Here is a 16,221-nt window from a genome sequence, read left to right as displayed (position 1 = left end):
TCGTACAGAAATGAATTTGCTTTACAAATTGGCCTGTTTTGTTTTGAAGAATGTCCTCTATTAGTTTTAGGTAACTAGATCAAATCCACTTTTACTTGATTTTAAAGTTTCCAGTGATTGTGGGGAGTGAGTGTTTCACCTTTTTATCAGAATAAAATGACATATCATCTTAGGAAACTAATATTTGTTTTTAACTTAGGTCTTTGTAAGTCAGACATTGAGCCTGCAAATAGGAAAAAGACATTTTCTTGTGGTTTTTCAGGGAGCCATATTTCCCCTTTGTACATGGATGGTCATGTTTTTGCCAGTCAGACCCGACTCCTTCCTCAATCAATTCCACAGCAGCAAAATTTCCAGGCTGGACTCTCTCAGGTAATGGTAGCATTTTCATTCATATTTTAAATGACAGGCCTATTACCTGTATTTGCAATTTAAAGTCTGAAAATCTTTCCAGTAATAGTTGAGTGTGTCAGCGCCTGCTACCTTCTGAATGTGGTGTTCTGAAACACCTGACATTGTTAGGTGCAGCAGTTTGAGTTCTTCTGTGACATTGTTATCCTGAAGCACTATACAAGTTGACAGATACCAGCATTTCCAGTTATAATTATGTTACCACTTCAGCGTATAGTGGGACAAAAATAAGTATTGTCAGTTGTAACAGGGTGCAGTGCTTGTTATCATGGCTGATTGCTTTTCCCTCTTTAGGCTGCTGCAGCACATCAGATTCCAATGCCCGTACATACATCCTTACAGGCCCAGGCACCCCTTGGATTGAGAAATGGATTGCCTGTCTCCCAATCTCAAGAGATATTTGGTTCAATGCAGCCGTTCAGGTACTAGTCATATTATTTCAGAGTAATACGGAAGTGTCTATACAGATACAAAAACAATTAATCTGAAGTTCATCTTGTTCACAGGTCACAAGTATATATGCATGCCAGTCTGTCTCAGCCATCCACAATGGTCTTGTCTGGGGCTCCTCTGAAAACTCCATATACAGCTTTCCCTGCAGTTCCGACCTCCGATATGGTAAAGCCACAGCCAGGGTCTCATTATCAAGCCATTGGAGGAAATCAAACGCTCATGTATGAAAGTCAACTAAACCAACCTGGGCTCACCACTTCACAGATCCTAGACTCTCAGCTGATACAGGTTTAAGAGTTACTATGATCTTTGTTCAGATAAAATGCAATTTTATTTCGGTAGTAATTTGTTGCCATCAAACAATTTAATCTTAAGGTTTTCACTTGTGATGTGCCTCGTTTGAACACAATGTATTGTACTTCTCTATGAACCACTTGCTCCCATGTTTCCATTTTAAAACTTTATTTATGTGCTCTTTTAATTGAATTAATTTGAAAACCTGGATTTACCTAGAAGAAATCTACATTGATTTTTTAAAAAATTCAATTGATTCCTCTTAGAAAAGATTGCGTGAAGAGAGATTGTACTCTTAATTCTAATCATTCTCTGCTTTAGAAGAGTAGCCTCACCAACATTTTGAGGACCTAACAGGGAAGATAATATTCTTGAAAGTATAGAATTCTTTATTCCAAAGAGCTGTGGTTACTAAGTTATTGAATGTATTCAGGATTGAGGTTGATAGATTTTTTTTAGATCCTAAAGATATCGAGGAACATGAGGATAAGGGAGAAAAGTGGAAGTGAGCTCTAAAGATCAAGCAGGTATAATAGGTTGTAAAGCCTGTGTTACTGCTATGCCCTGTGGTAATACAAAATTTTTGCGAAGTCTTTTTGTAGCACGTTATTTTATTTCTGCGAGCAATTACACTTTCATAGAGTTGTAGTGTCGTACAGCATTGAAACAAGCCCATCAGTCCAACCTGTCCACGCTGATTGTGCTAACCAGTGAGATAGTCGCGTCCACCTGTGCCTGGCCCTCAGCCCTCTACAACGCTCTCATTCATATACTGATCCAGATAGCTTTTGCATGTTGCTAATGTGTTTGCAGCAACCATTATTTATGACAGCTCGTTCCAAATACACACTACCCTTTGTGTGAAGAAGCGGCCCCTGATGTCCCTTTTAAATTTCTCCCTTCTGATGTTAAACCTATGCCTTCCTGTCTCTAATACCCCCTCCCTGAGAAAAAGACAGTGCTTCCACTCTGTCTGTGCACATCATGATCCCACATATCCCTGTCTAGTTACCCCTCAGTCCTCTACATGGCTTTGTAAAATTTTATTACAAGATAGATAAACATCAGGCTACAAATAAACAGAAGAATGATTGTATATTTGTGGAGTTGGGAACATGATTGATCAAGGGTAACACAGAAGCTAGTGCTGCTGCCACACAGTTCTGCCAACCCCAGGTGTGATCCCATTCTGAGGTGCTGATGGTATGCAGTTTACATTCTCTCCCTGTGACTGGATGGGTTTCCCCTGGATGCTCTGGTTTTATTGTTTATCCAAAAGGTTTTTGGTAGGCCAGTTGGTTGTAACTGAGTAGCAAAAGAATCTGATAAGTGGGTATGTGAGAGTTAAATAGTCACAAGAAAATGAGAGCAGAAATGGGAATACTCCAAGAGGCCTCCTGTGTTATGGGGAAACTGAGAGGATTGTTAGGAAGAGCAGGATGCCACATAGTGGAAAAACTGAAGAAAATCAGATGTAGCACTGAGTGGGGGAGAAACAAATATGGTGAAGCACATCTTTATCATACTGACTTTCAAATCTCGATCTTGGTTCTTTTACTACAATTGGGTTTTACCAGTAGATAAACCAAAATTTATCTTGTATTAAGTACAGCATGTTCTTCAGTCCTCAAGGACCTTACCCCATTCATTTAGAATATGCTAGATTTGTAACTTCACTCCAGTCCCCAGCTCACTTTGGCTGCAGTGCTTTTTGTGTCCTGCTTTAATAAAAACAATCTGTCTTGGATCTAAGGTAATTAAATCAGAAAACATCTATTGCTTTTTATGGTTTCAACTTTCTTCTATCCACTGCATGTGGACATTTTTTCAACTTCTTTTGTGAATGACCATACTTTTGTTTGCATTCTCTTGTTCAAGAAACCAACCAACAGAAAAGACTCTAAACTTGTCATCTCAGATTTTAAATCCTAAGATATCAGCATTTTCTATTTCCATGCACATGCACCTATGATTTCTCGTTGATCTAACCCCTGGCTTTACATAATATTCATTTGTTCATTGTGAAGGTTCAAGGTACAGTACTGTGCAAAAGTCTTAGGTGCTCTACATTTTAAAAATAAATTTCATTTTAGACGATTATTTTTTGCCTTCTGCATTAGTATGTCAGTAGAAAAGTGCAAATTTTAGATTTCCAGGCATTCATTTTCTTAAAAAATGGCATGTTGCAGAGAATTTTTTGTATTAAAGGAAGTAACATATTAAGTAATAAACCACCTTTTCAAATAAAAACTTGATTACTTTGTAGACATATAGCCCAGTGTATGATTAAACAAAGTTAACAAACAGGATGTTAATGATCAATGATAAAATAAGTTGAATGAACTAAACTGATTAACTGAAACAGAAATGGGTGTAGAAAGAATCAAACTGGGCAAATGACAACTAAACTAAAAGGTGAGAGGTGTGGCAGATGTGACAGTTTAACCTTCAAATCATCAATTCTTACACCATGGCAAGAATGAGCATTGCAACAAGACGCAAGTTGGTCATCCTGCATCAGCAAGGTCTCTTCCAAGCAGAAATTTCGTGGCCAACAGGAGTTTCGAGATGTGCTGTCCAAGCTCTTCTGAAGAAGCACAAAGAAAGGGGCAAGGTTGAGCACCAGAGACACGGTGGTTGGCACAAACTGAGTGCAGCAGACAAGAGGTACATCAAACTGAGGTCCCTTGTAAATCGGAAGAAATCCAGCACTGAACTCACCGAAGCCAGTGAAACCCAAGTACACCCTCTGTGGTCCGGAGAAGTCTTGTCAGAAGTGGTCTTCATGGAAGAGTTGTTGCCAAAAGGCCATTTTGAAGTGGAAACAAAGCCAAGCAACTCACTCACTTGCAATAATACAAGAACTGGGTTGCTGAACAATGGCAGCAAGTGCTCTAGACTGACAAATCAAAATTTTAAACATTTGGCTCAAGCAGGAGGCAGTTTGTTACAGAAGAACTGGAGAGTGTTACATGGATGAGCATCTGCAGCCAAAACTGCAGAGATTCCATGCAGGTTTGAGGCAGTATTTCTGAAAATGGAGTTGGTGATCTGGTCGGAATTATTTTAAACCTCAATGCTAAGAAATGTAAGCAGATTCTCATCCATCATGCACTATCATAAGGGAGACATCTGATCGGTCCCAACTTCATTCTGCAGCAGGACAATGAACCCAAACACATGGCCAAGGTCATAAAGAAGTATCTTCAGCCAAAAGAACAAGGGATTGTACAACAGATGATATAGCCTCTGCAGGTCCCTGATCTCAAAATCAGCAAGGGTGTCTGGGATCACCTGGAGAGACAGAAGCAAGCAAGACAGCCACAGTCTGCAGAAGGACTGTGCAAGTTCTCCAAGACGCTTGGAACAACCTATCAGCCAATTTTTTTTCTTACAAAACTATATGACAGTGTAACTAAGAGAATTGATGCAGTCTTGAATGCAAAAGATGATCATACCAAATATTGTTTTGATTTGGTGTTTTATTTTTACTGTTTACTGCTCTTCAAAATTTTTTTGATATTTAGAAACTTTCATTAGTTTTGCAAACATTTTGCTTTACAGATTTTTTTTACATAAGCCTAAGACTTTTACACAGTACTGTAAAAGGTTTGTTTCTTTTTGAGTGAACATCAGTATTCACTAAAAATGATTTGTGATAATGGTTACACATCAAAGTTGCTGGTGAACGCAGCAGGCCAGGCAGCACCTCTTCCTAGAGATGCTGCCTGGCCTGCTGCGTTCACCAGCAACTTTGATGTGTGTTGCTTGAATTTCCAGCATCTGCAGAATTCCTGTTGTTTGTGATAATGGTTAACTGTTTACTACTTCCAGTGGCATTTAGACATGGTAGATTTCTGTTGTGCATGCAGCATATTGAATCTATTGCATGAATCGTGTGGTTTACATTGGTATGATTAGATTCAAACATTAAATTACCTTTACTTTTCTTTCTGTGTTTACAGGTGACCATGTCCATGCCTGGATCCCAGTTGTCACTACCTAGATTTGGCTCAGGCCAGCAACAACTGATTGCATTAACTCAGTCCATCCAGCTTCCCCAGGCGCAGAGCATGAGTGTTGGAGGGACCAGAAGGCTCTTGCCCCCAGGATCACAACCTCCTATTTTACCTACTGGCAGAGAGGTCAGATCAGTTGCTTTCACTTTGGCATGTGGAGATTTAAAATAAAAAGCAATCAAAAAATCCATTTGGGCCTGTGTTAGTGCTTATTATATCCATGGGCAATCACCTTTACACTGAGAGTTTTGTGTCTGGGATTCATTCCCATGGCAACACACACAAAGTTCTGGAGGAACTCAGCTGGTCAGGCAGTATCCATGGAAATGAATAAACAGTGGACGTTTTGGGCTGAGACCCTTCTTCAGAACGTATTTGGTGGTTGAGTCAGGATTGAAGATGGCATTTACAGTCCGTATAAAAAGTATTCACCCCCCTTGGAAGTTTTCATGTTTTATTGCCTTACAATACTGAATCACAATGGCTTTTTTGACATTGATCAACAAAGAAGACTTTTCTGTGTCAAAATGAAAACAGATCTCAACAAAGTGATCTAAATTAATTACAAATATAATATGCAAAATAGTTGATTGCTTAAGTATTCACCCACTTCAAGTCAGTCTCCCTACAGCTGCGACTGATGAGGCACCCAGGCAACAGATGTATGCACAGTCTCTCCCATCTCAGCCACTGAAGCCTGCAACTCCTCCAGAGTTCTGGTGGCCTCCTTCACTCGTTCCCTTCTTGCACTGTTTGCTGTGCCATATTATTTCCATTTCTTAATTATTGACTTAACTGTACTCCAAGGGATATTCAATGATGTGGAAATTTTCTTTTATCCATCTCCTGACTTGTGCTTTTGAATAACCTTTTCACAGAGTTGCATGGAGTGTTCTTTTGTCTTCATGGTGTAGTTTTTGCTGGGATACTGACTCACCATCAGTTAGACCTTCCAGATACAGGTGTATTTTTACCACAATCAGTTGAAACACCTCGACTCACATGGGGCTCCAAAAGCAGAACTAATTATGTGACTTCTAAAACCAATTGCCTACACCAGTGATGAATTGGTGTTTATATTAAAGGGGGTGAATTTTATGCAATCAGTTATTTTACGCTTCATATTTGTAATGAATTTAGATCAATTTATAGACATTGTTTTCACTTTGACACGAAAGAGTCTTTTTCTGTTGATCAGTGTCAAAACAAAATTAATTAAATCCACTGTGATTCAATGTTGTACAACAATAAAACATGAAAACTTCTCGGGGGGTGAATACATTTTATAGGCACTATAGGTTGGATTAGACGTGTGTTGAAGGAATATTGAATGAAGAGTTATTGAAACAGAGCAGATTAATGTAAATAGGATGGGTTGGCTGTAAACAGGTTGGTGATTCCTCATGAAAGGTCTTAGCCCGAAACATTGACTGTTTATTCTCTGCATAGGTGCTGCCTGACTGTTAGTTTGGCTGGCATGGAATATAATTACCGATATTGACTATTTACACTGATGTTCCTGCTTTGATATCTGCATTACCTATGTAAATAAACATTGAATAAAATTCCGAAGGAGTTAAACTGAATGCTTAAGGAAAGTTATTGCACGTTACAAAGGGTAGAAATGTAGATCTTCACTGTCAATCTAGTACTGGTGCTCGACAAGTATAACTGCAGTATTATGAGGTTGTGTCACAAAGCACAATATTTTTGTAAACATACTTATGTGAAGAGAAGATAGATTCATGTCAAAATGTTTTTTTTTCCAGATTCCCCAAATGGATCTGAAAGCTTTTCAATTTGCAGACAACAAACAGATTTCCTCTGGGATCTCTGGAGGTCCTATACCAAACCTCTTCAGGTAGTTGCCTTTTGAAAAATGTTTAGGGAAGTAATTGTTTATTTTTAAATTCAGTGTCGTTTTGTCTTATAATAGAGTTATGATTTATACTGTTTGTGCCAGATCTGATGTTTTATGCTAAGTGTTATTTCGTTATCATGTGTAATAAATCTGGTTTTATTTTGTGAATGGACTGTTCCATGCACAGCTCACTTTAATTTGATTTAAGAGGAATGGAGTTGAACTTATTAATAAATTACTATATGGATTGTTGATATTTCATTTTAGTATAATAATCACTTGTTGACATTTTGGCAGCACATATTCATGGTTATTCAGATGCTGATACCCATTTAAAGCCAAAGTACAGATTTTCAGGAGTTCAGCATCAAATGGGGAGGAGAAAATAAATTTAAAACAGACTTGTATCACACCTGGTGAGGGAATATTTCATACGCATTTGTAAAATTGGCCAGTGGCTGAACAATGAAACCTGACCAAAGGAAGAATTAATCAAATTAGATAGTTTTTTATAATTTCACGAACCATTAGACCCTGTGCTATTTTATATGTCTGTTAATTTAAAGATAAGAAAGATTCAGGGTTTGCACTTATTTTTGCTTTGTGCTTCAATGTGTTCTGGTTCACTTGTATTTTTCAGACCTAGTTGTTCAAGCCCAAGTGGGAAAACTTCTGGACCTGGACCAGCTGCTAACACAATGGGCCTAAATATTCCCGGAACTATCCAGGGCCACTATGCCCAGCAGGTTTGTGATTACACCTGTGAATGTAAAAATGTAAGATATGACAAAATAGTGCACAAAGTTCTTTGAATAAAATCTGATGATGCAGAGATGCAATTAGTATATGCTGGAAGCATATAAGAGGAGATGTTTCAATCAAGCCCACTGTTAAACTTCGTAAGATAATCTGCCCATTCCAGGTATTCATTCAGTAACAACTACTACTACTATGTCGGCTAAGGCCTAGGGGGCCGGCGTTGGGCACAATGACAGACTCTCCACTTCTCCCTCTCCCTCATCAGTGTGTTCAGTTCATCTAGATTAGCTGTGCCGCTGTCTTCTAGGAACGTTTTGACCATAGTCTTGGGATGGCGCCCAGGGTTCATCCTCCCATGTGATGACTAGACTGGCAGGTAGCTTGGGGTGGCGTAGACAGTGCCCCGCTAGTTGTGGTCTCCTTGCGGGGCAATACAGAGTGACCTGAAAGCCAGGATCAGGGAGGCTAAAGACAGGTACAGGAGGAAGCTTGAGTGGAAACTCTAGCAGAACAACATGAGAGAGGTCTGGAGGGGGATGAGGACCATCACTGGGTTCCGGCAAACTCGCAACAGAGGAGCGGAAGGCAGTGTGGACAGGGCCAATGAACTTAACCTGTTCTTTAACAGATTTGACAGTGTGGCCCCTGCCCATCCCACACATGAGCCATCTGTTGTCGGCCCCCAACCAACACATATTCCACTCTCCCCTCCTACCCCTCCTCACAGTCCCCCACCCTACTGTCATGACTATACCCCTTCCCCACACGAAACTACCACGGTGGGCTTCACAGTTGTACAAGTGAGAAGGCAGCTGAAACGTCTCAGCCTAAGCAAGGCTGCAGGACCGGATGGTGTCAGTACCAGGGTGCTCAAAGCCTGTGTCCCTCAGCTATGTGGAGTACTTAGCCATGTATTCAACCTGAGCCTGAGGCTCCGGAGGATTCCTGTATTGTGGAAGACGTCCTGCCTCGTCCCTGTGCCAAAGACGCCGCGCCCCAGCGGCCTCAATGACTACAGACCGGTGGCATTGACCTCCCACATCATGAAGACCCTGGAGAGACTTGTTCTGGAGCTGCTCCGGTCTATGGTCAGGCCACACTTAGATCCCCTCCAGTTCACCTACCAGCCCCGACTAGGAGTTGAGGATGCCATCATCTTCCTGCTGAACCATGTCTACGCCCACCTGGACAAACCAGCGAGCACTGTGAGGGTCATGTTTTTTGACTTCTCCAGTGCGTTCAACACCATCCGCCCTGCTCTGCTGGGGGAGAAGCTGACAGCGATGCAGGTGGATGCTTCCCTGGTATCATGGATTCTTGATTACCTGACTGGCAGACCACAGTACGTGTGCTTGCAACACTATGTGTCCGACAGAGTGATCAGCAGCACGGGCTCCACAGGGGACTGTCTTGTCTCCCTTTCTCTTCACTATTTACACCTCGGACTTCAACTACTACACGGAGTCTTGTCATCTTCAGAAGTTTTCGGATGACTCTGCCATAGTTGGATGCATCAGCAAGGGAGATGAGGCTGCGCACAGGGCTATGATAGGAAACTTTGTCACATGGTGTGAGCAGAATTTTCTGCAGCTTAATGTGAAAAAGACTAAGGAGCTGGTGGTAGACCTGAGGACAGCTAAGGTACCGGTGACCCCTGTTTCCATCCAGGGGGTCAGTGTGGACATGGTGGAGGATTACAAATACCTGGGAATACGAATTGACAATAAACTGGACTGGTCAAAGAACACTGAGGCTGTCTACAAGAAGGGTCAGAGCCGTCTCTATTTCCTGAGGAAATTGAGGTCCTTTATCATCTGCCGGACGATGCTGAGGATGTTCTACGAGTCTGTGGTGGCCAGTGCTATCATGTTTGCTGTTGTGTGCTGGGGCAGCAGGCTAAGGGTGGCAGACACCAACAGAATCAACAAACTCATTCGTAAGGCCGGTGATGTTGTGGGGATGGAACTGGACTCTCTCACGGTGGTGTCTGAAAAGAGGATGCTGTCTAAGTTGCATGCCATCTTGGTCAATGTCTCCCATCCACTACATAATGTACTGGGTGGGCACAGGAGTACATTCAGCCAGAGACTCATTCCACCGAGATGCAGCACTGAGTGTCATAGGAAGTCATTCCTGCCTGTGGCCATCAAACTTTACAACTCCTCCCTTGGAGGGTCAGAGATCCTGAGCCAATAGGCTGGTCCTGGACTTATTTCATAATTTACTGGCATAATTTACATATTACTATTTAACTATTTATGGTTCTATTACTATTTATTATTTATGGAGCAACTGTAACGAAAACCAGTTTCCCCCGGGACTAATAAAATATGGCTATGACTTGCCTCGATTTTCAGTAAACCTTTAAATTACTTCCAACATACTTGCATTTTTCCTTAAGCAAGGAGACAAATAATGTATATCAGTCTCCCTGTATAACTGAGTAATTACCTCTCTGCTTTGTATTCAGTATCTCTAGCAGTAAATAATTACGTTAACTTTTCCGTATACTTCCCTTCTGCAAAGCGTAAGGGAAGTATATGGGAAAGCTAACAGACACTTGAGCCTCTCTGCATCTCAGGCTTCTGTGATCGCTCAATATTCAGGTAATTTCCATTTTTTTCTGGCAAAATAGACATACATTTCGCTTTCCTTTGTCCCTTAGAACTACCTGCCTCCTTCAAACAACTTACTTGGGTACATTTGTGTATGGAGCAAAATTAGGCTTAAGTTTAGTTGTTTCAGCACTTTGTGAATAGAGAGGCTATTTTAGCTATTCTCAAATCTGATGAAAGTGCGTTCATACTAAAAGGATTTGGAATATTAAATCCACTATCTCACTGGCTGGAGGTCTAGTAAAGTTTAATCATGGTGTGCAGTGTTTTGCCATAGATTACAAGTGGCATCAAAGGAAAATACTTAAGCTGGAATTGGTCTTGACTCTCCTTTATAATTAATTAAGATCATAAGATATAGGAGCAGAAGTAGGCCGTTCAGCCCATCGAGTCTGCTCTGCCATTCAGTCATGGGCTGATCCAGTTCTTCCAGTCATCCCCGCTCCCCTGCCTTCACCCCCTACCCTTTGATGCCCTGGCTAATCAAGAACCTGTCTATCTCTGCCTTAAATGCACCCAATGACTTGGCCTCCAAGCCACTCATAGCAACAAATTCCACAGATTTACCACCCTCTGACTAAAGTAATTTCTCCACATCTCATTTCTAAATAGACGTCCTTCAATCCTGAAGTTGTGTCCTCTTGTCCTAGAATCCCCTACCATGAGAAATAACCCATTTAATATTCTTTTAACATTTTAGGCCTTTTAACATTCTGAATGTTTCTATGAGATCCCCCCTCATTCTCCTGAACTACAGGGAATACAGCCCAAGAGCTGCCAGACGTTCCTCATATGGTAACCCTTTCATTCTTGTGAATCTTCTCTGAACCCTTTCCAATGTCAATATATCCTTTCTAAAATAAGGAGAGATTGTGGCTGGTCTTTAACTTGACTGGCATTGCCTGCACTAACCCCATTACTTTTTATTTCCTTAATATTGAAAGATCTATTGATCTGTGGCTTGAGTACATTAGGAAACAACCTGCATAGCTCTTATAGATAGAAAAGCACAAAATTATGGTTGAAAACCACTTTCTTATCGTGCTACTGAATAGTCACCAGACACAGCACCCCTCACCCCTTATGTTAAGACTATAAAAGCTGTTTCTAGACTCCCCACTGCAGAAAATATCAAATCTGCATCTGCCCTGTTAAGCTTCTTATGAATTTGTTTCAGTTCATACTTTTAAACGCTAAAGAGCTTAGGACTAGTCTGCTGAATCTCTACTGCCATGCCAGGAATGGAAATGGGTTATGCACAATTATATTTTACCAATATATTTATTAAATTGTTGATATCTAACATGAAACTACTTAAAGGCAATTAATTTTGTTTTATTTCTCCGATTTCTTGTTCAATTTGCTCAGATACCACCTCCACCCCAAGGCAACATGATCATGCACATGAGGCCTCCCAATGTAGGAACATACCCAACTCCAATACAGCGTCCTGTAATGCAAATGAACAAAGGGCCCATTGCACCTTCTATCACAGTACGCCCGCCTCGAATGCACAGCTCCAGTCGAGAAAATTCTGTCCCAGCAATTCGAGCTTGCAACTCTGAAAGAGGAGAAGAAGATATCAAGGTGAGCATGTCTAAATGGTGCAAAAACACCAAGATCTTTCCGCTTCCTGTCTCATTCGTAACCTGTCAGAAAAAGGGAAATTCCTCCTTTTGGGTGTCTGTTTTCTTCAGTTTTCTACTCTACCCAGATTTTACAATGTCCACGTTGAAGTAAGCAAGTTGGATATTGATGTTTGCAACTTATGCAATTGCTATAAATGGAAATAAATAAGAACTGTGTATAATGAGTTTCTTCTTGATTGGGAAAGCTGACTTAAAGCTCTTCATTGAGCTCCATTGGAGGAAATCAATGAGTGGCACAATAAAAACATAAAAAGGGTTAGGTCCCTGTGCCTGCTCTGCCATTCAGTAAGATAGTAGCTGATCTTTTATCTCAGTATCTCTTCTTGCGCAAACTCTTATATTCTTTACTGTGCCTTCAGTTAGGTAGTGAATTACTAAGCTTCACCAACATCTGAAGTGACTGCAACTCCCAGTTTGAGACACCCCAGGCAGGATTCAGGAGGGAAAATGTAAGCTTTGTATCTAGTTTATTGAGCCTTTATGAATTGATAAATGTGATACGGAACCCCTCATGACAAAGCCTCTCATTTTTCTAAAATGAAGAGATTACTGGATTAATCTGCTTAATCTTTCCTGTTGGAATGTGCAATGTCCCAGGCATCAATTTGATGAACCTTTCCAAACTCCCACAAAGTTGTTCTTTTTTTTCCATGACTGCAATGTCAAGAAACCCACGTACAGCTACAGTTCAGTGGGAATTATCCTACATTGATTATAAATTATTAACTACCAGGATATAAAAATATGATTATACATGTTCTCCCCAGGTTATGGACGGACAAAATTGTTGAAATTCTAAAGTTTGGCCTACGTACATGAATTAGTTCTTATGAACAATAGAACTAACATTTTCTCTCTTTCGCTCTCACTCACTCACTCACTCTCCACATTTAGTCATTGATCCTATCATATTTAAGTGCTTTTGATGCTGTTCATTATGATTACCATATCAGGTGTTTTTGTGTATTTTGCAACCTGTGGACAAATTTGACTTGTGGATATATGTAAAAACAGGACCTGTTCATTACCTCAAGACAGATAAAGGACAGTTTGATTCTGAAGACAACATTTCTGGTTCAGAGCCATTTTTGTGATAATCCTGTCGTGGGCAGTCTGCTGTATAATGAAAGTATTAAGTGTCTTTATTTATTTTCATAGGCTAAACAGCGGGCAGAGGTGCTACAGTTGACCCAAAAATTCTTTGAACAGCATCAGCAGGGGAAGCTTGCTAACCTGACCCAGAAAGTAGAACCAGCCACTTCTAATGCTGACCATGGAGAAGAAAGCTCAACCTTAAATGTATCAAACATTCAGGACCCAGCCAGCGAGGCTGTGACACAGGAAAGAGCTCTTTGAACTGGACCAGTTGTACACATTGGCATTAAAGCAGAAGATGGGGAAGCATAAGGATCCCCTACAGTTTAAAAAAAATGATATATATCTAAATATATATGTATATAAAAATCAGAAAGGACCCGGGATATCTGGAATGCTAAGACTTCATTTTTTTTAAATGCTGTTTCATTTGCTGCTCAGTCTTTAAAGCAGAGAGTAAAACTGATACCAGTGCAAGGTAATGTGAACTTGAAGTTTTTGTACTTCTCATTATAAATCCACGGTTGAATTCAGGATATGTATCCAGCTTGGGCAAGAGAGTATCCATTTGAAATGGTGCAGGATGGCTGCATAGAAGAATTGTACTGAGTTCTGGTTGTTGATATGCTGGTTTCCTTTCATATACAGTAAACTGCACCTGACGTCACGGCTTTATACAGCATGGTGCATCAGCTAACTTCTAATCATTGGTTCTTTTGTGATGGAGGAAAGAAATCAGAAAATCAGAATGTATAAATTATTTCTGTGACAGACTTGCAGAAAGACATAGTTGCTGAATGTCACTGGATAATCCAATCATGTTTATTTTGGCCATGTTACACTGAAAAATCAGGTTGACCAAGACGTAGTGCATTTCAACTTGTGATTTTCATAATGACTGAAATTGCAGTTTCCACAGTAGTAGTAATTTTACCTGGAGAAATTGCAGCTGAATGCAGTTTTGTTAGATGCTTGATGGCTTATTTCATTTTGTTTCATTTTGCCACAAATGTGTAGAATTAAGGATACATTATTGAAATCCTCTACAAATACAAAAATCAAAAGTACATATTTTTCCTTAACCACCTAAATGGTTTGTTAATTATTTGCAACTGAAGCTGGTTGGCAACTTTGATAACAAGTCTACAGTTTGACTGTTAAACTTCATTACTTGCATCATATTTTCTCCTTTACAATGAAAAATGGGTTATGAACAATGCTGTATTTCCAATGTAGCTAATTGGACCATTTGAATTGGACTTTAGCAGACATATATTACTGCCCAAAATATAAATCCTTATCCAGCACTGTAGTTTCTGTAAGTGCTAAATGTTGAGAAAAATTGTTGGTTCTGCAAAGTGAGAATCCTTTCCTGGAGGAGCATGACACCAAAATGGAATAGGTACTCATTTGTTAAAAATAGTACCATGCTTACAAGTCACGACCTGTATAGTGCATGTGGGTAAATATAATAAATGAATGTGCATACGTAATCATGCGCATTGCAATAATTTAGCAACTTTGGCATCAATGTTGTCGGACTACTGCAGGGAGTCCTGTAAGGCTGAACTATCCTTGCCTTTGTTATTTAGAATTCTGTACTCCACTGTACATAGTTCACTAGTATACAAGTATATCATGAATATTGGCCTCCATTTGTCTAGTGGACTGGATTCTCTTGATGAGATGTGCATTTTGAATCCAAGAGTTTAAATTTTATGAGTACATTTTAGTAAATGACCTTTGACATTTCACCTTCCATTATGTTGAATCAGATGTGGGTGGAAGGATTTAATTCAGTTTATTTGCAGTCATCAGTTACGTTAGTAGAAACAGGTCTGTTCGACACTGTTGCAGGGTTTAAGTTATTACTGTATGTGATGATACTGAACGTGTTGTATGTGGCACATTCCAGCTGACTGCTGGCTTCACTTCATTAACATTCTTATTGCCAGTGAACTGATCTAGACAACTACAAGTATGTGCATATGTTAATTCGCCCACACGAATATCTTTGTTGATAGATTGGTTGTTCAGTTCATGTATCTCTCACAACTGAATAGGGCCTCTTACTGAGCTCCAGAGCAGATTTTCTGTCTCTCCACTGTCGGTTTCTTAAGTGAATTGACCTTCTCATTCAGGTTGTTTGCTTGAACATAAGAGGGTATAACAAAGGTTGTCATACTAACATTTCTACTCTGGGGGTTTCCAATTCATATATTTTGGTATCACTTTTATACATTTGATTATAATTTTCAAATTTTATGAAAATCAGCAAGATTTAGTCAAAGGTCTCACAGGTTCTTCCTGTGAGGGGAGGGGGTTATCATCTCACATTTTGAAGTAGTCATTAGTGTTAACAGACAGCTAATTTATATAAAACAAAATGATCACATTGATATTTTTATTGTGTTGTGTAATCTTGACATCCCATAGCACTGTGTGAATTTGTAAGGAATCCAACAATGTAGATCAATGTTTTACAAAGTTGTGGCATAATTTAAGTTGTCTGCAGATGATGGATTTAGAATTTTCAGTTTATATTATGTAATTTGTTGGAGAAGTGGGGGAGGGATCAGATAAGAGACAATGATTATGTGATAGGAGAATCTGAAAAGCAATGAGGTATAGTTTTTAAAACTGAATTTAAGAAACAACAGATATTGTTTTGATCTTGGGCTCATCTTGAGTTGGTGTTGAATGCAATCTCGCACTATTTTCCCATTATTTCCATTTTCCCATCAAAAGCTCATAGTCTCTGTCAAGTGCATGCACTTATATAATTCTAGCCTGTCAATGCAGATATCAGTTTCTAAGCTGCTAAAATTTTACACCAATTTTTCAATGTTTATTTACCTTGATAACTATATGCTGAAGTGAAATGCAGCAGAGTAATCAGAGAAAGTAACTGGTACCTCCAGTTGCAGTATCTTTTCAATTTACTTTGGTAGAAAAGTGACTTGCATTGTCAATTTCAATAAACAACACAACTTTTAAGAAAGGAATTAGAGCAAGTGAATGGGAGGGGCATGGTTGACAAAAATGTTATTAAAGAACCTGAAGCT

General features: G+C 39.7%; 1 protein-coding gene across 4 annotated transcripts in view; it reads left to right on the top strand.

Annotated features, from left to right (window-relative positions):
- Window positions 1-15,595, top strand: part of prrc2b (proline-rich coiled-coil 2B) — a 75,831-nt gene extending 60,236 nt beyond the window's left edge. For all 4 annotated transcript variants that reach the window (XM_063073637.1, XM_063073635.1, XM_063073634.1 and 1 more), the window contains 8 exons: window positions 263-372; window positions 706-833; window positions 918-1,152; window positions 5,124-5,303; window positions 6,947-7,038; window positions 7,679-7,784; window positions 11,781-11,999; window positions 13,220-15,595. In XM_063073637.1, the coding sequence (XP_062929707.1) occupies window positions 263-372; window positions 706-833; window positions 918-1,152; window positions 5,124-5,303; window positions 6,947-7,038; window positions 7,679-7,784; window positions 11,781-11,999; window positions 13,220-13,417 (1,268 nt within the window). In that variant the 3' untranslated portion in view covers window positions 13,418-15,595. The remainder of the gene's footprint in view (window positions 1-262; window positions 373-705; window positions 834-917; window positions 1,153-5,123; window positions 5,304-6,946; window positions 7,039-7,678; window positions 7,785-11,780; window positions 12,000-13,219) is intronic.
- The last annotated feature ends 626 nt before the right edge of the window (window positions 15,596-16,221 follow it).

The sequence above is a fragment of the Mobula hypostoma genome, chromosome 21 (assembly GCF_963921235.1).
Source record: "Mobula hypostoma chromosome 21, sMobHyp1.1, whole genome shotgun sequence".
In the NCBI taxonomy this organism is placed as follows: Eukaryota; Metazoa; Chordata; class Chondrichthyes; order Myliobatiformes; family Myliobatidae; genus Mobula; species Mobula hypostoma.
This window is presented reverse-complemented; position numbering and strand designations above follow the sequence as displayed.